This window comes from Nannobrachium achirus (genome assembly GCF_963921795.1).
Source record: "Nannobrachium achirus genome assembly, chromosome: 24".
Classification (NCBI taxonomy): domain Eukaryota; kingdom Metazoa; phylum Chordata; class Actinopteri; order Myctophiformes; family Myctophidae; genus Nannobrachium; species Nannobrachium achirus.
The window spans coordinates 1,230,741-1,255,537 of NC_137831.1; the positions used below are offsets into that span (position 1 = coordinate 1,230,741).

At 41.1% G+C, this 24,797-nt stretch overlaps 1 protein-coding gene across 1 annotated transcript in view; it reads left to right on the plus strand.

Annotated features, from left to right (window-relative positions):
- LOC308280471 (glutaminase kidney isoform, mitochondrial-like) overlaps positions 1-24,797 on the plus strand; it is a gene marked incomplete at its 3' end in the record, with an annotated part of 56,172 nt that overhangs the window by 29,763 nt on the left and 1,612 nt on the right. The window contains exons 8-17 of the mRNA XM_080720745.1: positions 5,138-5,170; positions 6,691-6,749; positions 6,936-7,002; positions 7,359-7,409; positions 10,746-10,922; positions 12,961-13,092; positions 14,417-14,509; positions 15,029-15,090; positions 21,297-21,373; positions 22,130-22,193. Of these exons, the coding sequence (XP_080576871.1) occupies positions 5,138-5,170; positions 6,691-6,749; positions 6,936-7,002; positions 7,359-7,409; positions 10,746-10,922; positions 12,961-13,092; positions 14,417-14,509; positions 15,029-15,090; positions 21,297-21,373; positions 22,130-22,193 (815 nt within the window). The remainder of the gene's footprint in view (positions 1-5,137; positions 5,171-6,690; positions 6,750-6,935; positions 7,003-7,358; positions 7,410-10,745; positions 10,923-12,960; positions 13,093-14,416; positions 14,510-15,028; positions 15,091-21,296; positions 21,374-22,129; positions 22,194-24,797) is intronic.

The window sequence follows — 24,797 nt, forward strand, 5'->3', positions numbered from 1 at the left end:
ATACACTACCTGTCTTTGGGCATTGCACATAGGAGTAAGCGACTCATTATTGAGCTGAATTATTGTTACTAGCCCTTACCCATTCAAAGATATGAGCTCCGAAATGATGTGCAGTGTGTGGGTTATGGGATGTGCACTGTGCACACAGTATATGAGGGATGGAAAGTAACTTTAACTGGTGCTTGCATGCTAATATGTAGGAGCATCAATGTAAGAAATACCCGTTCCATTTAACGGCTACAGAGATACTGTGTACCGATCTGCATGATTTTTGGACAACATCTGTAACAGGGCCAGAACCCCCCCCCCCCCCCCCCCCCCCCCCCCCCCCCCGCCCGCCTGCCTGCACCCCCCCGCCCCCCCCCCCGTGTGTGTGTGTGTGTGTGTGTGTGTGTGTGTGTGTGTGGGTTTGTGTGTGATTGTGCATGGCCTGAACAACAGCGTCCCTCCCTTAACATGTGTGGTCACAAAAGGTACTGTAGGCTAAATAGATATAGATACACCATAAAAATGCTAATATACAGCATACGATTTGTGAAAGTGACAAACGGGCTTCACAGTTATGTCAGGTGTGTTCATATGCTGATGGTGATGCGATTTCAGATCAATTGCTCCAGCCACTGAGGAGAAACGCTGTGACAGACAGACAGACACTCACTCACTCACTCACTCACTCACTCACTCAGACATTCGCAAAATTATAGTATAGATATAGTCCTGGAAATAGGTTAAATATTCTGGAAAAGTTTTGGAAATGAATTGGTAAAGATGTGTGGGAACCCTGCTTTAACCTTTAACCTCTAACCCTAACCTCACATGTAAAGACAATAGTACTGTATCCAAACAGTATAAATACTCATTTCTACCACTTTTTCTAGTCACATGTTCAAATACTGGATTGTGATTGGCTTAACCCTCTAAGGCCCGCATTAAGAAATACTTGAAATAAAAAATTGAAAAAAATCAGATGGTGTTGTAGGAGTCTTAATCAGAGGAAAATGTAATGTTTTTTTCAAAAAAATGTTTTTTGTAAGATTTTATAGCCATAAATCAAAAATCATAAATCATGCTCTAATTTACATATGGGGGATATTTTTCACAATAATAACATATGTACATGTTCTAGACATTCTAATGATCACCAAAAAAAATAGTACAGGCATTTTACTTATGTTTTTGTGAGGTATAGCTTCCATGAAAAAGTGAGATGTTGTTCGTCAAAACTCTGGAATTTCAGCGGGTGTGGCGGGTGTGAATGTCAGCCCCTGTGGGGGGTATTTATATGCAAATATTGTGGCCAATGGCATTGTAATACTAAACAATAAAATCCAATGGTGGTGTTTAGGTGGTAGGGGGAGCTAAAATAAAATGATTTAAACCTTTTTTTGGATAAAATACAAACGTTGTAATATTACAACCGTGGGCCTTAGAGGGTTAAAACAGTGGTAAATCAGGCAACTTTAGTCGTCTGTGTGAAATACCCGGATGTGTTGTCATTAGAGTTCTCAACGGGCCTGAAAATTAAGGCCCGGCCCTAACTGGGCCCGACAGGGCAGACCCGAGGCCCGGCCCGACCCCAACGTGTTTCATCATTTTAAGCCCGAAGCCCTAAAAAGCCCAAGTGAAGGAAAATAAATAAATTAAAAAACGCCTCCAGGTGGCGCCACGCCGCCACCGCGGTGACCGTACCATGTGTTATTATAGCGGAGTAGTAGGCTGAGAGAGTGAGTGAGATTAGCCTACCTTTCCACTTTTGGTTCAGCAATGTTAGCATGTTTTTTCATGAAGAAAAGTTTAATCCTTAATCCTCCTCATCGTGTTCACATCCTGCAACGCATGCATCTATCTGCAATCTGCATATGTGCCGTCTCTGTCGCTCAACTAACTCTTTGTCGCGTCTCTTTTTCTCCTCCACTCTTTCCTTTTGTTTCGGAGTCTCTGACCTGTTCTTAACCTCGCATCAGCTGGCTGCTGCTGTCTGATTTATGACCCTGTCGTGTCCTGGATAAGAAGCGCTGATCTGCAAGTTCTAAACAAGTCAGATCGTGATGCAAAGCAGACTTCAGTGGGTTTGTAGATTGAATGCCATTTTGGTGCGCAACACCAGCCTGCTATTATGTATATATCAGCAGCCTGCAGCCAGCATTGCACGCACTGTCTTTGACCGCAGCTCTCTCTCTCACTCACTCGCTTTGCAGCAGAGAGCAGAGCCTCTGCTCGTCTGGTGCTAGTGGTGCGCTTGTGGTTATATAATAAATAAGCGAATGAAACGCCAGTTAGCGCCATGTTCTTTATCTTTATTAAATATGAAAAAAATTGAAATAAAAAATTAAACTTTTTTTTTTTTTTTTTACTCACAGAACCCGAGGCCCGGCCCGACCCGACTAATTAGCATATATTTTGAGCCCGGCTCGGCCCGAATACGTCGGGTCGGGTCGGGTAGGGTCGGGCTCGGGCAGAGTTTGAGAACTCTAGTTGTCATGCAAATGAGACACATTTCCCAAATCAATGCGCCTCACAACGCATCCGGTAGGGGTGGATATTGGCAAGAATCTCATGATGCAATACGTATCACGATACTTGGGTCACGATGCAATAGTATCACGATATATTGCAAATCTTTGCGATACGATACTATTGCGATATATCAGCTTTAAAAGCTGAAGGCGCTGCTCTAATGTTGTTGTTTTCGTCGTTTCCAGCCATTTTGTCGAGAGACCTCACTCACTGAACCTGTGAAGGGGAAGTAGCTACAGCGACATCTAGAGGCAGCAGAGTGTCGGTACCGGATTTCTACAATTGGTTCCTATGCATGGGAACATATTTTATTTTACTCAAAGTATCGCGATACTATGGCCTGAAGTATCGATACAGTATTGCTAAATAAACTATGGCGATGTATTGCCATATGGATTATATTGCCCACACACAACGATGTATTGCCATATGGATTATATTGCCCACACACAACGATGTATTGCCATATGGATTATATTGCCCACACACAACGATGTATTGCCATATGGATTATATTGCCCACACACAACGATGTATTGCCATATGGATTATATTGCCCACACACAACGATGTATTGCCATATGGATTATATTGCCCACACACAACGATGTATTGCCATATGGATTATATTGCCCACACACAACGATGTATTGCCATATGGATTATATTGCCCACACACAACGATGTATTGCCATATGGATTATATTGCCCACACACAACGATGTATTGCCATATGGATTATATTGCCCACACACAACGATGTATTGCCATATGGATTATATTGCCCACACACAACGATGTATTGCCATATGGATTATATTGCCCACACACAACGATGTATTGCCATATGGATTATATTGCCCACACACAACGATGTATTGCCATATGGATTATATTGCCCACACACAACGATGTATTGCCATATGGATTATATTGCCCACACACAACGATGTATTGCCATATGGATTATATTGCCCACACACAACGATGTATTGCCATATGGATTATATTGCCCACACACAACGATGTATTGCCATATGGATTATATTGCCCACACACAACGATGTATTGCCATATGGATTATATTGCCCACACACAACGATGTATTGCCATATGGATTATATTGCCCACACACAACGATGTATTGCCATATGGATTATATTGCCCACACACAACGATGTATTGCCATATGGATTATATTGCCCACACACAACGATGTATTGCCATATGGATTATATTGCCCACACACAACGATGTATTGCCATATGGATTATATTGCCCACACACAACGATGTATTGCCATATGGATTATATTGCCCACACACAACGATGTATTGCCATATGGATTATATTGCCCACACACAACGATGTATTGCCATATGGATTATATTGCCCACACACAACGATGTATTGCCATATGGATTATATTGCCCACACACAACGATGTATTGCCATATGGATTATATTGCCCACACACAACGATGTATTGCCATATGGATTATATTGCCCACACACAACGATGTATTGCCATATGGATTATATTGCCCACACACAACGATGTATTGCCATATGGATTATATTGCCCACACACAACGATGTATTGCCATATGGATTATATTGCCCACACACAACGATGTATTGCCATATGGATTATATTGCCCACACACAACGATGTATTGCCATATGGATTATATTGCCCACACACAACGATGTATTGCCATATGGATTATATTGCCCACACACAACGGTGTATTGCCATATGGATTATATTGCCCACACACAACGCATCCGGGGACTTGAGAGACTTGAGAGTCCCCGGATGAGAGTCGGAACACTAAACAATGACAGACTTAATGTAGAAAGAGTGCTTTTTTCCTGAACCGGCATGAGCTGAAAACGTAGGTGTTCCACGGTCGCGGGCGTCCTATGTTTACTAGCGTGCGTACTATCGCCATTTTTTGCCGATTTATTCCATTGGATCCGATGCAATCCGCCAACTTTAAAGCCCCCTTTCTCTGAACCTATGCTTTTCTGGAAGCGACCAGCCTCTATTAGCGGCCGAAACTGTGCTTCTAACTAGCGTTAGCCTAGCTGTTAGCTCTGGTCCACGCGTCACCTGACCAGAAGTCATGCACCTCAGCAGGAGTTGGCGCCATCTGGTGGTGGCATTGTTGTGTTTATGGGACTATTTGCTGTGGTGGCGGAGGTTTATGTGTATTCTGACACAATTAATGATTGTAACTAAATAACCTTGCAAGTTACAACTGTGTTTTTTTTCATGTATATGGAAAAAGTGGTAGAAAAGCAATTTACCATTCAAGGTCATGGGTTGTTGGCTGATTTACCACTGTTTCAGGGTTGTTTGCCACTCGCCTGGCGGCTCGTGCCACAACCCTGAAACAGTGGTAAATCAGCCAACAACCCACTCCCTCGCATGGTAAATTGCTTACATATCCAAACAAGTCAAACAGAAGCTAACCGCTGCTATGAATATTTACACGCCACTTTACAGGAAAACAAGCCCAACGTTGCTTATAACAAGCAGACCTGGCAACCCTAAGCTCCTGGTCTGTCCTGTGAAAACATTTAAATATGTTTATGTTTGTTGTTGTTGTTTCAGCAAGGAGCCAGCAACGCAGAGAAGTTTGACTACGTAAGTTTAATAGAATAACTACTATTATTAAAGCTGCAAGCAGCGATGACCGGGCCCTCGCACCTCTACCCACGTCACAAGGGCAGCAGCCAATCAGAAGAGGGGCAGGGCTAAGTTAAACCAATTAAGGTGAAGGACTCTTAATCAAGTCATATGACACCACCCACGCCTCTGTACGACAAACGGTTGATGAGTAATAGCAAAAAAAAGGAACAATCAAGTTTCGGCCAATCAGAAGAGGGGGCGGGGCTAAGGTAAACCAATTAACATAAAGGACTCTTAATCAAGTCATATGACACTAGCCACAAGTCTGTACGACAAACGGTTCATGATTTTTAGAGGCACTTCCTGTTTGGCGAAGGGCACTTCCTGTTTGGCAAAGGAAGTTTGACGCTTCGCCACGGGCACGCCGTTTCACGAAAACTCACGATTCGCACAACTTTTCATCGTTAAGGTGTCTTGAGTATGCCGAGCGAACTTGGAGTTGATCCGATTAACCCCCTAGGAGGAGTTAGTTAAAGTGCGACCCGTGAAAACGGCCAAAAATGCGCCAAAACGCCACTAATTAGTCAAAATGGCTGACTTCCTGTTTGGTTTCGGACATGGCGCCAAGAGACTTTTTTGTGAGTCCGGACATGATACAGGTGTGTACCGATTTTCGTACGTGTAGGTGAAACCGTTTAGTGGGGCTGTTACGTTGAAATTTTGTAGGGGGCGCTGTTGAGCCATTAGGCCACGCCCCCTTTTGATTTTTTTTAAATACGGAATTTTTCGCCACTTGTGATGTGTGTGCAAAGTTGCGCAACTTTTCGAGTACGTTTGGCGCCTCAAAAACGCGATTTATTCGGGGGAATAAGAATAATCTTTACAATTACAATAGGGTCCTCACACACTGTGTGCTCGGGCCCTAATAAACATTGCAATTACAATAGGGTCCTCTCACACTGTGTGTGCTCGGGCCCTAAATATAATAACTACTGTTAATGATGGGAGTAAATCCACCTCACTGTGTATCATTAATCATCATTAATATAATAATACATTAAAAACACTTTAATGTAGTGAAAATAGCAGATCTACAAGCTCACAACACTATTTTCACTGCTTTTGTGTGACGATCTTGTATGATGTAAGGCATTCATTAAAACTATGAAGATAGGATATTTCTGTAACTATTATATGCATGATTATAGTTAATATAAAATACATCTCTATATATTCTATTATATGCATGATTATAGTTCATATAAAATATATCACTATATATTCTATTATATGCATGCATTATAGTTAATATGAAATATATCACTATATATTCTATTATAAGCATGATTATAGTTCATATAAAATATATCACTATATATTCTATTATATGCATGATTATAGTTAATATAAAATATATCACTATATATTCTATTATATGCATGATTATAGTTAATATAAAATATATCACTATATATTCTGGGTGATTTAACTTTTACTTAAGTTTATAAAGTTGAAATGTTTTTTATTTATTGCAGGTGATGAACTTTATGAACAAACTGGCTGGGAATGAATACGTTGGATTCAGTAACGCAACGTAAGTATTGTAACACACACACACACACACACGCACGCACGCGCGCACGCACGCACGCGCGCGCGCGCGCACACATACACACACACACACACACACACACACACACACACACACACACACACACACACACACACACACACACACACACACACACACACACACAATAATCTCTGGTGTGTTCCTCAGGTTTCAGTCAGAGAGAGAATCAGGAGACAGGAACTTTGCCATCGGATATTACCTGAAAGAGAAGAAAGTAAATATGATTATGATTATGAATATTATTATTGTTGTTATGCCACTGACCAGACCGGATAGATTATTGTTTTATTATTTAACCCATTGAGGCCTAGAATGATTTAATGTTTTAACTATTGAAACATAGCAGATCTACAAGCTTAATACAGCGCCGTGTAGATCTGCTATTTCGAGTCAATATATTCAAAGACAAATAATGGTTAAATTCATAAATTGGTTAAAATGTAAAGTGACACAGATTCAGGCCTGATAAATGGTTTAATCGAGCCTGGCATATCAATTAATTTAATACTGGCTAAACTTGTTGTATTTTATTATTATTTTATGTTTTTTTTTTACTTCTTTTTTTCTTAGTGTTTTCCAGAGGGAACGGACATGACGTCCATCCTGGACTTTTACTTCCAGGTAAACACACCTCACTTCCTGTTGACCTTAGTCTCACTTCCTGTTGACCTTAGTCTCACGAGGCCAGACTGTTGCCTCCGTGATTTGCAACCTGCTCCCGTCAACAGTCTGGGGCACGGAAATAGAAATGATGAGTGCGAGATAAAGCGGATGTGATGCAACCGCTCCCTTGGTGCAGTAGCAATAACATGTCCTACTGGAAGCGTTATGTCTCCTTTCAATATTTTTTGGGGCGTTATTTCCTCTTTCTCTGGTGTTGTTTGTGTTACCTCCCTGATGTTTTCAAATGTTTTCTTAAACTATACACTCATAACAAGAATAGGCCGCTCAAATGACTTTGTCTGTGCGAGTGTGTTTCTGTTATGTTTCCAATGGGACTACAGTTCATTAGAATGACTCTGTCTGTGCTAGTGTGTTTCTGTTATGTTTCCAATGGGACTACAGTTCATTAGAATGACTCTGTCTGTGCTAGTGTGTTTCTGTTAATTTTCCAATGGGACTACAGTTCATTAGAATGACTCTGTCTGTGCTAGTGTGTTTCTGTTATGTTTCCAATGGGACTACAGTTCATTAGAATGACTCTGTCTGTGCTAGTGTGCTTCTGTTATGTTTCCAATGGGACTACAGTTCATTAGATTGACTCTGTCTGTGCTATTGTGTTTCTGTTATGTTTCCAATGGGACTACAGTTCATTAGATTGACTCTGTCTGTGCTAGTGTGTTTCTGTTATGTTTCCAATGGGACTACAGTTCAGTGCAGCAGCTGCTACTTCCGATACTCGCCGTTCGGGAGCTGCCGTTCCAGACTCGATATAGCATTCTGAGATTGTGGAATAGTTGTCTGGCTACGCCAGACTATCTTGACCTGGAAGTGAACCCAGGGATCATACATTTTCCGGCCAAAAAATAAATCAATTGTCCATATTGTAATTATTGTCACATACAGTATGTGTGTACATTCACTGATAATTACACCTCGTTACGTTAGCACTGCCCTTCTTTCCACTTCATCACAGATGCAATCTGTTCCTGCTTTTATGCAAGGAACATCTACGAAAGGAAAAGTCACTGACGTCGTTTTCTCTACCCTGCAATTCCAGTCTGCAGATTCGTCACACTCTCTGTGGCAAACTCACACCGGAAGTTTAGTGAACACTATTTCTGAACGATAGAGACCTTTATAAAATACTCAGCTCAGGAATATAAAAGAAAACATGTCACACATTGTTTAATGCTTTGTTGCTTTTCGGTTGTACGCTGTTTGCCTGGTCCCAGCCAATAGACCCGCCCACTCTCTGAGTGGACTGCTTCTATTGGTCTGGTGTTGCATAATGAACCTCTACCTGCTCTGGTCTGAGGCAAGACCAGCCAATGAGAGTCAGAGCCTCGGAGGAGGGGGTGGGTCTAACTTTTGAAAATCAACAGAAACAGTGGAGGGAGGGGTGAGCTCACCAGAGCTCTTAATTGCTGCCTTTGAACTTCAAAGGAGGTTTTGCACACCTCGTTAGCATCAAAGACAACAACCTGTTTGATGCCTGTCATAGAGGGGAGGGGTAGGGGGGAATGTTTTTGTGTCCACACAAGTCAAACACAACCCCTCCCACCAGATCTCTTGTGATTGGGAATTTCACTCCCCTTTCAAATCTCTTGTCAATGGGACAATGTCAGACTCAAGCTCAGCGCAGACACTGTCTGGAAACCAAATATTGCGATACCTCCAAGACAGAAACTATACCTGCCGCTGTTTAGAACCTCAATAAAATGATGTACTGTGCACATCGAAAAGCAAGTGATTGTAAAAAATACCTGTGATATGTCTTCTTTTATATTCCTGAACAGATTCTATGACAAAGATCTCAGTGGTTCATAAACAGTGTTTGTTCATTAGCTGGTCCAGCAGGCTCCATTGAGGGCCAGTGAGAGCGTCATGGCGCATCACATTGAGGGCCAGTGAGAGCGTCATGGCGCATCACATTGAGGGCCAGTGAGAGCGTCATGGCGTATCACATTGAGGGCCAGTGAGAGCGTCATGGCGCATCACATTGAGGGCCAGTGAGAGCGTCATGGCGCATCACATTGAGGGCCAGTGAGAGCGTCATGGCGCATCACATTGAGGGCCAGTGAGAGCGTCATGGCGCATCACATTGAGGGCCAGTGAGAGCGTCATGGCGCATCGCATTGAGGGCCAGTGAGAGCGTCATGGCGCATCACATTGAGGGCCAGTGAGAGCGTCATGGCGCATCGCATTGAGGGCCAGTGAGAGCGTCATGGCGCATCACATTGAGGGCCAGTGAGAGCGTCATGGCGCATCGCAGCGGTCACTTGGCGTCTCTTCCTGGTAGACGTTGCTTGCTCTTATGCTGCTTTCAAACCCGGATGGTTTGTGCGGCGTGATTACGTACAAAGCAGTGTTGATTTTGACGACTAAAACTATGATGGCGACAGGCGAAAACGAAACAGGCGAAAACGAAATAAAAACTAAGCTTTGATGGCTAAAACTAAGACTAAATATATTGACAATTTCGTCAACAAAATAAAAACTAGACTAAAACGTTAGGGAGGGACTGGTGGAGAAGAAGAGTTTGGTTGCTCTCAACTGCTGCGACGTGTTGTGAGCTTGTAGATCTGCTATTTTCAGCACACAACCAAGTGTAAAATCAGTCATTACGATGCTATCAAGGCCTGCCAAAATACATTTTAGTCGCCTAAAATCTTATATTTAGTCAACTAAAATTAGACTAAAACTAATACTTTTCAGGTTACTAAATTATGACTAAAACTAAATGACATTTTATTAAAAAGACTATGACTAAAACTAAATCAAAATTTGCTGTCAAAAACAACACTGGTATTTTTTGAAGAATTTATTAGAAGTTTGCAATAGGAAAAAGTACAGTTTCATGACGGTACAAATCACTGGTACAAGGTCAACTAAAAGGAGATCCTAGAAAGCCGAGGCTTATTTCCACAGGAACCACACTTTAAGTATCTCATATAACATTGAAAGACAGACGGATAGAACATAGTATTTTATCTAGGATAATATCAGTTTCAAAAGCATCAAAGCAAACATCAAATACAAAGGCAGAAAAATAAAATGGTGGGGGGAGTATGGGGGCTTAGTACAAAGACGAGACGACACGCGACCGAGGGCAGTGCGAACGAACACTTCGGTATCTTCACCCCAGTTGTAAAAATCTAAGGACATTGTGAACATGATCTTTTGCACTTGTACTGCATTGTCTCTTACTAGAGTGTGTGTGTGTGTGCGTGTGCGTGTGCGTGTGCGCGTGCGCGTGCGTGTGCGTGTGTGTGTGTGTGTGTGTGTGTCTATTAGCTCTGCTCCATAGAGGTGACCTGTGAGAGTGCCAGTGTCATGGCGGCCACCCTGGCCAACGGAGGATTCTGTCCAATCACAGGAGAGCGAGTTCTGAGTCCTGAAGCAGTCAGAAACACTCTGAGTCTGATGCACTCCTGTGGAATGTATGACTTCTCTGGACAGTTCGCCTTCCATGTAAATATACACTCTATATACTCTATAACTCTATAACCTTAACCTAACCCTTACTATAGACACTCTGATAACCATAACCTAACCCTAGAGACACTCTGAGTCTGATGTACTCCTGTGGAATGTAAGTATTATTACTCTATTACTATAGAAATACTCTGTGTATTATTACTCTATTACTATAGACATACTCTGAGATGTACAACTTCAGTGGACAGTTTGCTTTCCATGTGAGTATTAAAGAAGTAGTTCACCCCCAAAATGACATTTTTTCTATTGATTAGTCATGACATGGAGACTAGAGTTCAATAATATTTTTAGTTTTTTGTCACATTCCTAAGACAAAACATTGAGTCGAGTGAATTTACCCCCGTTGATTCCGGATGGGGACCCGTTTCGAAACGGGTCCCCATCCGGAACGAATGGGGGAAAATTTATTGTTATCACATTTTTGTCTTAGGAATGTGACAAAAATCTAAAAATATTATTGAACTCTAGTCTCCATGGCATGACTAATCAATAGAAAAAAAGTCATTTTGGGGGTGAACTACTCCTTTAATACTAACTAGAAATACTGTTCCTACGAGACAGTGTGGGCTCGCTCCAAGCCAAAGAATAATAGTATTCACGTTATTCCTGGCCCCGCCCCCGGCTTCCTGTTCATATCCTGAAAGAGGCGGAGGCTGAAAAAGCTGGCCTGAAAAACATCATTTGGTTTCCTGTTGTCCTTGCATTAAAGTGTCAGTAGTTGGCGTTCTGGGCTCTGAATGTACCTGGGTTGCCATGGCTGCTTATTATTATTTTTTTTCCTAAATTTTTATCCCACGATTTTTGTAACCCATTTTTTCACCCAGTGCCAATTGCCTATGTAATCCTGGGCTCTGCTCTCCCTCTGCCAACCTGGGGAGAGCCCCGAACTGAGCTAACCCTAACCCTAACCCTCTCCCTCTGCCAACCTGGGGAGACAACGGACTGAGCTCATGCTTCCTTCCTTCAGGATGTACAGGCTACACACACACACAATGCTATGGCAAAACGCTGAGGAGAAATGGCTACAGACACACACAAAGCCACTCTATGGAGCGGTTTACCACCGCTTAAAAAGTCATTTTGGGGGTGAACTACTCCTTTAATGAAGACATTACCAAGAGCACTCTATACCAAACTCTGCTGACATCACCAGGAATGCTGGTCTCTCATTGGCTGTAGGGGGACACCTACATACATTCCCAGCCATTCCAGGGCCTTGTGACAACGTTTTGAGAAGAATAAACTTGATAGATGAAGATTTAGGAGAACATACGTGTTCCGCTTTCAGAGAGACCACAAATATCACTAACAAGTAAAGCGCTGTACTGGCGTCAGGTCGCTCTGAAACAACACTAAGTTTAATAGTCCAGGTGTTTCGGGCAGTATTTTGATGGAATCGTGCACTTTATGAAAGAAGCATGAAATTTGGCACACAGTTAGAACATGCCATATGGAACATTTTTGGCTATAGGGGCATCGCAGATTTGTCTTGGGAAACTTTTGGTAGCCAATAAAAGTTGGGCTCTCATAGAGAGTAGCATGTGAGGGGTCAAACTAGGTGTTTTTCGGGATTCTGAATCCAATGCAAGCATTTGTTTTGCCCGAACAACATTCCTTGGGCTAAAAACGGCCCCCATAAAACTATGGTTTAGTGATGAGTCATCACTTTTCACAGTTTTGTCAGGGCCGTTTTTCAGAAAGGAACGTTTTTCGTGCAAAACAAATGCTTGCATTGGATTCAGAATCCCGAAAAAGACAAATCTGCGATGGCCCTATAGCCAAAAATGTGCCAAATGTCATGCTTCTTTCATAAAGTGCACGATTTTTGCCCAAAATGCTCGGACTATAAGAAATGAGGCTCTTCTAGGCTGTCCTAAACCTCAGTGAATCTTTATGTTTTAAATTAAGTAAATCTTATTTCCAAAGCTAACTGTCTGTCTCTCTCTCTACCTGTCTGTCTGTCTGTCTGTCTGTCTGTCTGTCTCTCTCTCTCTCTCTCTCTCTCTCTCAGGTGGGTCTCCCTGCCAAGTCGGGCGTGGCAGGAGGCATCCTATTGGTTGTTCCCAACGTGATGGGCATCATGTGCTGGAGCCCCCCGCTGGACAAACTGGGGAACAGCGTGAGAGGAATCCAGTTCTGCACGGTAACTAAATAAATATCTACTTCTACCACCTTTTGTGGTCACATTGGATTCTGATTGGCTTAAAACAGTGGTAAATCAGTCAACAACCTTGAGTTGGCTCATGGACCCCGCCCACTGTTGTGTTGCAGTTGTAACATTTCAAGTTACAACTGTGTTTTCTTTCATTTATATGGTAGACGTGGTAGAAAAGCAATTTACCATTCGAGGGTCATGGGTTGTTTGCTGATTTACCAGGCACTCGCCTCGTGCCACAACCCTGAAACAGTGGTAAATCAGCCAACAACCCACTCCCTCTCATGGTAAATGGCTTACATATTATATTATTAGTGTTGTAGGACTCGAGTCAATGACTCGTCTCCAGTCAGGACTCCAATTCTCCTCTCGGAGGATGATTTGACTCGGTCTTGACTCGGTCTCAAACTAAGGGACTAAAGGCTCTTCCCCAAACGGTGTCCACTCCAGTCAAGAGTCAAGAGTCTTTTCATGAATGAACTAGTAGATGATTTGTGTAAATGGTTTTGTAAGTCCGGAAAATGTGTCAATCTTGCCCATGACGTAATACATAAATGTATCTTCTTCATTTTGCTACATTTAACTCATCTGACGCCGATCCCGCGATATCTTGCGAAATATTAAGATTTACCTAGAGTGCCGATCCCGCGATGTCGTGGGCTATATACTGTATATACAGTAAAGCTGGCAAAGGGCTACCTACAGTACCGTCCGTTGGAAAGTGCTGGCACGGGTGGACTCGCCGATTCATCATCATCGCGCATCCACGTGCACACAATAGTGCATCCATAACATGGAAGCCAACGGTCTTTCTCATCTTTGATGTCCATTTTCTCCAAAAAACACTTTTGATGCCAAGGATGGCATTGGATTCTCGCTAAAATAGCAAAAGTATAAAGGGATCCATCTTCCACTCCTGTTTACATCTGGACCAGAACTACTTCCTGGTGAATCGCAAAGATCGTCAAGTAGGAATTGTGAGCTCGATCTACTTCCGGCCTTCAAAATAAACATTTAACCCTTTCATGTCTGGAGCAGCAAATGGGTTAACTTACAAATGCAAAGAAAAGGGATAACAACCACCGATTGTTTTCTCACAACTTTCGTTTCTGCATAGCACTGTGTTCGATCTGTCTGTCATTCAATTTTATATGAATTAAAAAAGGATCGCAATTTAGGCTTTTTTTAGGTGTTTATCCTTTTAGTTGACCTTGTAGCAGTGAACTGTACCGTCATGAAACTGTACCTTTTCCTATGCAATACAATAGAGTCTTCAATCAATCAATCAATCAATATTCCGTCTGTCTTGCAGGACCTGGTGTCTCTGTGTAACTTCCACAACTATGACAATCTGAGACATTTTGCCAAGAAACTGGACCCCCGCAGAGAGGGGGGGGACCAGAGGGTGAGCACTGACGCACGCACGCACGCACGCACGCGCGCACACACACACACACACACACACACACACACACACACACACACACACACACACACACACACACACACACACACACACACACACACACACACATCCATTCATTGGCCTTGTCATTCAAGGCACACATTGCATCAGTCACCGGTCCTGTAGGTTCACACTCTATAACATCTGTAGAATCAGACCCTTCCTCACCCAGCTACCCAGCTCCTCATCCAGACATCTGTCATATTATATATATTATATATTCACAAACACACACAATAAGTTACTGAATAAATAAATAAATAAAACAATGGTGTGTGTGTGTGTGTATGTGTGCGTGTGCGTGTGCGTGTGCGTGCGTGCGTGCGTGCGTGCGTGCGTGCGTGCGTGTGCGTGCGTGCGTGTGCGCGTGCGTGCGTGCGTGCGTGCGTGTGTGTGTGTGTGTGTGTGTGTGTGTGTGTGTGTGTGTGTGTGCGTGTGTGTGTGTGTGTGTGCATTCAGGTGAAGTCAGTGATCAACCTGTTGTTCGCTGCCTACACAGGAGACGTCTCCGCTCTGAGAAGGTTGGTGGTTGAACTCCTCATGCTCTTCTCTGTGTCTTCATTATGTAATAGTGGAGGAAACAAAGACCAAACGTTTCATTATGTAATAGTGGAGGAAACAAAGACCAAACGTTTCATTATGTAATAGTGGAGGAAAACAAAGACCAAACGTTTCATTATGTAATAGTGGAGGAAAACAAAGACCAAACGTTTCATTATGTAATAGTGGAGGAAAACAAAGACCAAACGTTTCATTATGTAATAGTGGAGGAAAACAAAGACCAAACGTTTCATTATGTAATAGTGGAGGAAAACAAAGACCAAACTTCATTATGTAATAGTGGAGGAAAACAAAGACCAAACGTTTCATTATGTAATAGTGGAGGAAAACAAAGACCAAACGTTTCATTAAGTAATAGTGGAGGAAAACAAAGACCAAACGTTTCATTATGTAATAGTGGAGGAAAACAAAGACCAAACGTTTCATTATGTAATAGTGGAGGAAAACAAAGACCAAACGTTTCATTATGTAATAGTGGAGGAAAACAAAGACCAAACGTTTCATTATGTAATAGTGGAGGAAACAAAGACCAAACTTCATTATGTAATAGTGGAGGAAAACAAAGACCAAACGTTTCATTATGTAATAGTGGAGGAAAACAAAGACCAAACGTTTCATTATGTAATAGTGGAGGAAAACAAAGACCAAACGTTTCATTATGTAATAGTGGAGGAAAACAAAGACCAAACGTTTCATTATGTAATAGTGGAGGAAAACAAAGACCAAACGTTTCATTATGTAATAGTGGAGGAAAACAAAGACCAAACGTTTCATTATGTAATAGTGGAGGAAAACAAAGACCAAACGTTTCATTATGTAATAGTGGAGGAAACAAAGACCAAACTTCATTATGTAATAGTGGAGGAAAACAAAGACCAAACGTTTCATTATGTAATAGTGGAGGAAAACAAAGACCAAACGTTTCATTATGTAATGTAATAGTGGAGGAAAACAAAGACCAAACGTTTCATTATGTAATAGTGGAGGAAAACAAAGACCAAACGTTTCATTATGTAATAGTGGAGGAAAACAAAGACCAAACGTTCCATTATGTAATAGTGGAGGAAAACAAAGACCAAACGTTTCATTATGTAATAGTGGAGGAAAACAAAGACCAAACGTTTCATTATGTAATAGTGGAGGAAAACAAAGACCAAACGTTTCATTATGTAATAGTGGAGGAAAACAAAGACCAAACGTTTCATTATGTAATAGTGGAGGAAAACAAAGACCAAACGTTTCATTATGTAATAGTGGAGGAAAACAAAGACCAAACGTTTCATTATGTAATAGTGGAGGAAAACAAAGACCAAACGTTTCATTATGTAATAGTGGAGGAAAACAAAGACCAAACGTTTCATTATGTAATAGTGGAGGAAAACAAAGACCAAACGTTTCATTATGTAATAGTGGAGGAAAACAAAGACCAAACGTTTCATTATGTAATAGTGGAGGAAAACAAAGACCAAACGTTTCATTATGTAATAGTGGAGGAAAACAAAGACCAAACGTTTCATTATGTAATAGTGGAGGAAAACAAAGACCAAACGTTTCATTATGTAATAGTGGAGGAAAACAAAGACCAAACGTTTCATTATGTAATAGTGGAGGAAAACAAAGACCAAACGTTTCATTATGTAATAGTGGAGGAAAACAAAGACCAAACGTTTCATTATGTAATAGTGGAGGAAACAAAGACCAAACTTCATTATGTAATAGTGGAGGAAAACAAAGACCAAACGTTTCATTATGTAATAGTGGAGGAAACAAAGACCAAACTTCATTATGTAATAGTGGAGGAAAACAAAGACCAAACGTTTCATTATGTAATAGTGGAGGAAAACAAAGACCAAATGTTTCATTATGTAATAGTGGAGGAAAACAAAGACCAAACGTTCCATTATGTAATAGTGGAGGAAAACAAAGACCAAACGTTTCATTATGTAATAGTGGAGGAAAACAAAGACCAAACGTTTCATTATGTAATAGTGGAGGAAAACAAAGACCAAACGTTTCATTATGTAATAGTGGAGGAAAACAAAGACCAAACGTTTCATTATGTAATAGTGGAGGAAAACAAAGACCAAACGTTTCATTATGTAATAGTGGAGGAAAACAAAGACCAAACGTTTCATTATGTAATAGTGGAGGAAAACAAAGACCAAACTTCATTATGTAATAGTGGAGGAAAACAAAGACCAAACTTCATTATGTAATAGTGGAGGAAAACAAAGACCAAACTTCATTATGTAATAGTGGAGGAAAACAAAGACCAAACTTCATTATGTAATAGTGGAGGAAAACAAAGACCAAACTTCATTATGTAATAGTGGAGGAAAACAAAGACCAAACGTTTCATTATGTAATAGTGGAGGAAAACAAAGACCAAACGTTTCATTATGTAATAGTGGAGGAAAACAAAGACCAAACGTTTCATTATGTAATAGTGGAGGAAAACAAAGACCAAACGTTTCATTATGTAATAGTGGAGGAAAACAAAGACCAAACTTCATTATGTAATAGTGGAGGAAAACAAAGACCAAACTTCATTATGTAATAGTGGAGGAAAACAAAGACCAAACGTTTCATTATGTAATAGTGGAGGAAAACAAAGACCAAACGTTTCATTATGTAATAGTGGAGGAAAACAAAGACCAAACGTTCCCGGGTAGAACAAAACAGGACATAGCTTTATCGTTTGATGACGTCATCACATCACACACAACCCCCCTATTATTTTGGGGGGTCCCTAGATGATTAACTAAACCGATTCAGGCCGGGTACACATTTTAGTGTATGGGAGGGGCTTACAGTACATGTACAGTATGTATCAACATACACACATTGTTTTTTTAGGCTAATTTCTGATTTGGGCCTAACTATAGGTTAGGCCTAAATGGGTTAATGTGAAACATTGTTTTCTCTCTCAACAGTAAACAAACCAACATACAGTTTGAGTGTATAGAGGGTATCTGCACATTTCTAAAGTGACGATTTAAGGACTTTCTAATACCTCTAAAATGACAAATTAAACACTGTCCAAATTGTCAAATATATAGAGGCAGAAATTGTGAAAATAGCCGATCTACATGAGTGGACTTGTTGTGAGCGGACTTGTGTAATGAAGTCGACTGAAATGCCTATCCTGAAAGATGGAGTTCAGAGTCAATCCTTTGTCATTTTCTACCTGCTGGTTGTTTTTACCTCATACTTGCACAGATGGTCTACAGGCAGTGTCCTTACATCCCAAAACAATCAGAATGCAAACATGTGGTTCTGTTTTGAATCAGCAGCCTTTTATAGAAGGACTTTCTATAGGCTGACATTACATTTCTAAGGAAATGTTCCGCTGTAATGCTGGTGATAATCTTCTATAAGGAGTAGAACAAAACCTGACTCGGAATCCATAAGGAAGTGTTGATCAAATAGAATACATTTTATGTTAACTGCATCCTTTATTTCTCGCTTCAAGTATTTTAAACACATTCTGGAGAGCAACGTAGTTATAAATGTCGCTGTGTGTTTGTTTACATGGCTGACATGTTGGATACAGCACAACATTCACACAGTGCAGCCTGCCTGCAGCAGGTGTTCTGAGCCTTTGATGAGGCAGTGGTCTGTTTTAGAGCGGAGCGGTCGTTATACAGCAAATTACATCCTGCACATAATTCTACTTTCATTCAAATTCTGGACTTGTGATTCTGAGATAGGTGGGTTACCAGTCTAATGGTTGTTATAACAATGTGATTCTGAGATAGGTGGGTTACCAGTCTAATGGTTGTTATAACGATGTGATTCTGAGATAGGTGGGTTACCAGTCTAATGGTTGTTATAACGATGTGATTCTGAGATAGGTGGGTTACCAGTCTAATGGTTGTTATAACGATGTGATTCTGAGATAGGTGGGTTACCAGTCTAATGGTTGTTATAACGATGTGATTCTGAGATAGGTGGGTTACCAGTCTAATGGTTGTTATAACGATGTGATTCTGAGATAGGTGGGTTACCAGTCTAATGGTTGTTATAACGATGTGATTCTGAGATAGGTGGGTTACCAGTCTAATGGTTGTTATAACGATGTCCACAATATGTTTTTGATGGGGTGTTGTTAAAATGTATGTTGACATGACACACTGACTATAAAATAAAAACATGGCTCTTACCCGGTGATTTCCAAAAGGTCGCTGACCCCTGTTATCCAGAAATAACTCACAGCTGATTTCAGGGATTGACCAATCAGAATCAAGCATTCAAACAAGCTGTGTAATAAGGTGGTTCTTCTCTCAGTGCACTGAGTGACATCACCACCCTGTCCAGCCTGAGAGAGACTATGGCCTCTATTAGACGAAAACAGGCTTCACTATAAACGGCTAAGAGCCGTTTAGTTTTCATTTTTTATGTGGTCTTTAGATGAAAACGCAATTTGTCCATAAACGCGGTAATTTGCATGCCAGGTCGCTAGGTGGCGCATGTCGCCATGACCGCACTGCCCAAGTTCCGTTCTCTGGTCCTCCTCAGTAGAGATGGGATTTATGGCTCTTTGAAGTGAGCCGAATCTCTGGGATCCGTTCCTTTCAAAGAGCCGTTCAAAAGACTGGCTCATTCTAGTCACTAGTTGTAGTTACTTTGTAGATTTTGATTATAATTATCACTTATACATTAACCCTATATACATTTATTTCGGACATAATAGGTAGCCTACATAGGCCTACCTGCCATTTGAAAATAGCCGATCTACAAGCTGTGAGCTTGTAGATCTGCTATTTTCAAATGTTTTTTTCTCCCTACATTTTATTCATTGGAAAAATTGTGAAATGGAACATTTTGCATAATGAGTACTTTCTAGCTACTATTAGTAGCCTACTTTAACTACATTTTGATACCAATACTTTGATATTTTTACTCAAGTAGCCTACATTTTTTATTCTAAACTTCAACTTGTGGCAGAGTATTTCTACATTGTTGTACCTTTCCCACCACTGTTGTTCATTAGAAAGGAACGGCTCCCTATACTGCAAACCGGATCCCATCGTTCATATCAAAGAGCCGTTGAAAAGACTCGATTCGTTCGCGAACATCCCGCCTCTACTCCTCAGTCAGTCAACACAACTCACTGCCGTCACACAGCACAGGCAGACTGGCTGGCTGGCTAACTAAAAATGCTTAAAAAGTTTGTTCCAGACGGTCGGAACAGACACATGTACCATACACACTCCGGGACTATATTTATTCCTTATGATACGATACAGAAAAAGGCGTTCACTTCACGTTTCGTTTCAACACAGAGGACTGGAGTCAATGCCTTTACTGCAGCTTATGGAGGGGGTACATACAGACGGCGACGAGCTATAGATGTTGGATCGAGTCATGATTCAGCGTCGGCTATTTTTGCAGTTGTCTGCTATTTTCACAACTTGTGAGCTTGTAGGTCGGCTATTTTCACAACGCACCGCGACGCGTTGTGAGCTTGTAGATCGGCTATTATCACAACGCACCGCGACGCGTTGTGAGCTTGTAGATCGGCTATTATCACAACGCACCGCGACGCGCTGTGAGCTTGTAGATCGGCTATTTTCACAAGCACCGCGACGCGTTGTTGTGAGCTTGTAGATCGGCTATTTTCAAATAGCTACGGTATAAATTAGGGCTAACGTTAGCAAAAATGTACTTAATAGTTACTTTAGTTTACACCACTGGGACAGCCCTAGGACGTCCCACATCTTATCATTTTCAGTGGTTTGCTGCGTTTACGGTATTTAGATGAAAGCGGGAGATACAAAGCGTTTTTACCTATTCCACTTTCAGAGGGGGGTTCACTTTGTTACGGTTTCACCCCCCGAAGACGCCATTTTCGTCTAAATGACCCCCCACAAACGAATATAAACCATTACGTTTACAGTGAACCGCGTTTTCGTCTAATAGGGGCCTAAGACAACTCACATTTTACTGTGTGTGTGTGTGTGTGTGTGTGTGTGTGTGTGTGTGTGTGTGTGTGTGTGTGTGTGTGTGTGTGTGTGTGTATGTACTGTGTGTGTGTGTGTGTGTGTGTGTGTGTGTGTGTGTGTGTGTGTGTGTGTGTGTGTGTGTGTGTGTGTGTGTGTGTGTGTGTGTGTGTGTGTGCGCGCGTGTGTGTGTGTGTATGTACTGTGTGTGTGTGTGTGTGTAGGTTTGCTCTGTCCTCCATGGACATGGAACAGAGAGACTATGACTCCAGAACTGCTCTACATGTGGCTGCAGCTGAAGGTAAGCAACTGCTTATGACTGGTTATGACTGGTTCTGACTGCTTATAACTGGTTATGACTGGTTAAAAAAAAGGCGGAACCAGGGTGGGACAAGGCAGAAAGAGCCTGGATCAATAAGCAGGATCCATAAGATATAAGGTGCTCATTATTGATACAAATTAACAAGCTGCTTCCCTAGTTCTGACTGGTTACTGGTTATAACTTCTGACTGGTTACTGGTTCTGACTGGTTACTAGTTCTGACTGGTTACTGGTTATAACTTCTGACCGGTTACTAGTTCTGACTGTCTTAAGCCCTTATCAGAGTCCAGGGTGAAGAGCCTATCACCGTATATTTTAGGTGATCAGCTATCCACCTAAAGTGAGAAAACAAGTGGAGGCCATCATAGTCAGTCACGGTGAAGTCCTATCACTGTGACTGACTGGTCTAGATCGACCAATCAGTGAACGGGGTGACGGGCCGATCTGTCTGATAGTAAAAACAGAGAGATGTGTCGGGGCTCGCGGTGGAAAGCTCTTCACCGCGAGTAATGACGTAATGTTGTAGTTTTATGACTTGAAAAGACTACACTGCGGTGGATAGCTTATCACCGCGGTGCCGACTATGATAGGGCCTTTACAGTCGTGTTCTGAATACATTGAACTGAGAAAGGGCAAGCCCCCAGATACAGTGTGTGTGTGTGTGTGTGTGTGTGTGTGTGTGTGTGTGTGTGTGTGTGTGTGTGTGTGTGTGTGTGTGTGTGTGTGTGTGTTCCAGGTCATGCAGAGGTCGTGCGCTTCCTGCTAGAAGCGTGTAAAGTCAACGTTGTTCCCAAAGACAGGTAATGATTGGTTACTACTGGTTAAAGACAGGTAATGATTGGTTACTACTGGTTAAAGACAGGTAATGATTGGTTACTACTGGTTAAAGACAGGTAATGATTGGTTACAACTGGTTAAAGACAGGTAATGATTGGTTACAACTGGTTAAAGACAGGTAACGATTGGTTACAACTGGTTAAAGACAGGTAATGATTGGTTACTACTGGTTAAAGACAGGTAATGATTGGTTACAACTGGTTAAAGACAGGTAATGATTGGTTACAGCTGGTTAAAGACAGGTAATGATTGGTTACTACTGGTTAAAGACAGGTAATGATTGGTTACTACTGGTTAAAGACAGGTAATGATTGGTTACTACTGGTTAAAGACAGGTAATGATTGGTTACAACTGGTTAAAGACAGGTAATGATTGGTTACAACTGGTTAAAGACAGGTAATGATTGGTTACTACTGGTTAAAGACAGGTAATGATTGGTTACTACTGGTTAAAGACAGGTAATGATTGGTTACAACTGGTTAAAGACAGGTAATGATTGGTTACAACTGGTTAAAGACAGGTAATGATTGGTTACAACTGGTTAAAGACAGGTAATGATTGGTTACAACTGGTTAAAGACAGGTAATGATTGGTTACTACTGGTTAAAGACAGGTAATGATTAGTTACAACTGGTTAAAGACAGGTAATGATTGGTTACAACTAGTTAAAGACAGGTAATGATTGGTTACAACTGGTTAAAGACAGGTAATGATTGGTTACAACTGGTTAAAGACAGGTAATGATTGGTTACAACTGGTTAAAGACAGGTAATGATTGGTTACTACTGGTTAAAGACAGGTAATGATTGGTTACAACTGGTTAAAGACAGGTAATGATTGGTTACAACTGGTTAAAGACAGGTAATGATTGGTTACAACCAGGCTGGGGAGGAGGAGCTAGCAGCGAGTATCTGAGGCTTCAGAATAGCTGGGGAGAATCTGGTCAAAAATCATCAATTTCGTGCACTTGGTGCAAAGTTTTTGATATTTGGTATGGTGTTAGATATGGGTATAAGGTTTTCAAAAACCATCGCAAACAAGTTGGGCTCGCCCCCTAGTGGTCTGTTTGCAATGAATCACATATTCGATACATCAGTATATGATTGAAACCCCAAATAATTGATAAAAGAGATTTTTCAATGGATTCTGTTACTATTAGGTATGATAAACAACATACTAAAAAATCTGGGAAAAATAACTACCGGAAAGGCACCATTTTCAAGATGGCGTCCACGATGGCTACCGGGAGCAGAAATGTCCATAAACTGGGTTTTAATGTGTAAAAATTCATAATAAATCTGCACTTGGTGAAGAGTTTTTGATTTTTGGTATGGTGTTAGGTATGGGTATAAGGTTTTCAAAAACCATCGCAAACAAGTTGGGCTCGCCCCCTAGTGGTCTGTTTGCAATGAATTCAATAGTAGATCTGTCAGTATATGGTTGAAACCCAAAATAATTGATAAAAGAGATTTTTCAATGGATTCTGTTACTATTAGGTATGATAAACAACATACTAAAAAATCTGGGAAAAATAACTACCGGAAAGGCACCATTTTCAAGATGGCGTCCACGATGGCTACCGGGAGCAGAAATGTCCATAAACTGGGTTTTAATGTGTAAAAATTCATAATAAATCTGCACTTGGTGAAGAGTTTTTGATTTTTGGTATGGTGTTAGGTATGGGTATAAGGTTTTCAAAAACCATCGCAAACAAGTTGGGCTCGCCCCCTAGTGGTCTGTTTGCAATGAATTCAATAGTAGATCTGTCAGTATATGGTTGAAACCCAAAATAATTGATAAAAGAGATTTTTCAATGGATTATGTTACTATTGGGTATGATAAACAACATACTAAAAGTTTAGGGAAAAATAACTACCAGAAAGCCATCATTTTCAAGATGGCGTCCACGATGGCTGCCGGGAGCTAAAAATGCCTATTTAATGTGTAAAAATTCATATAAAATATGCCCTTGGTAACTAGATTTTACATTTTGACATGGTGTTGGGTATGGGTATAAGGTTTTCAAAAACTATCGCAAACAAGTTGGGCTCACACCCTAGTGGTCTACAATATACTGACCTATCTAATATTTGATTCATTGCAAACAGACCACTAGGGGGCGAGCCCAACTTGTTTGCGATGGTTTTTGAAAACCTTATACCCATACCTAACACCATACCAAAAATCAAAAACTCCTCACCAAGTGCAGATTTATTATGATTTTTTACACATTAAAACCCAGTTCATAGGCATTTTCAGCTCCCGGCAGCCATCGTGGACGCCATCTTGAAAATGGTGCCTTTCCGGTAGATATTTTTTCTTGAATTTTTAGTATGTTGTTTATCATACCCAATAGTAACAGAATCCATTGGAAAATCTCTTTCATCAATTATTTGGGGTTTGAACCATATACTGATGTATCTAATATTTGATTCATTGCAAACAGACCACTAGGGGGCGAGCCCAATTTGTTTGCGATGGTTTTTGAAAACCTTATACCCATACCTAACACCATACCTAACACCATACCTAACACCATACCAAACACCATACCTAACACCATACC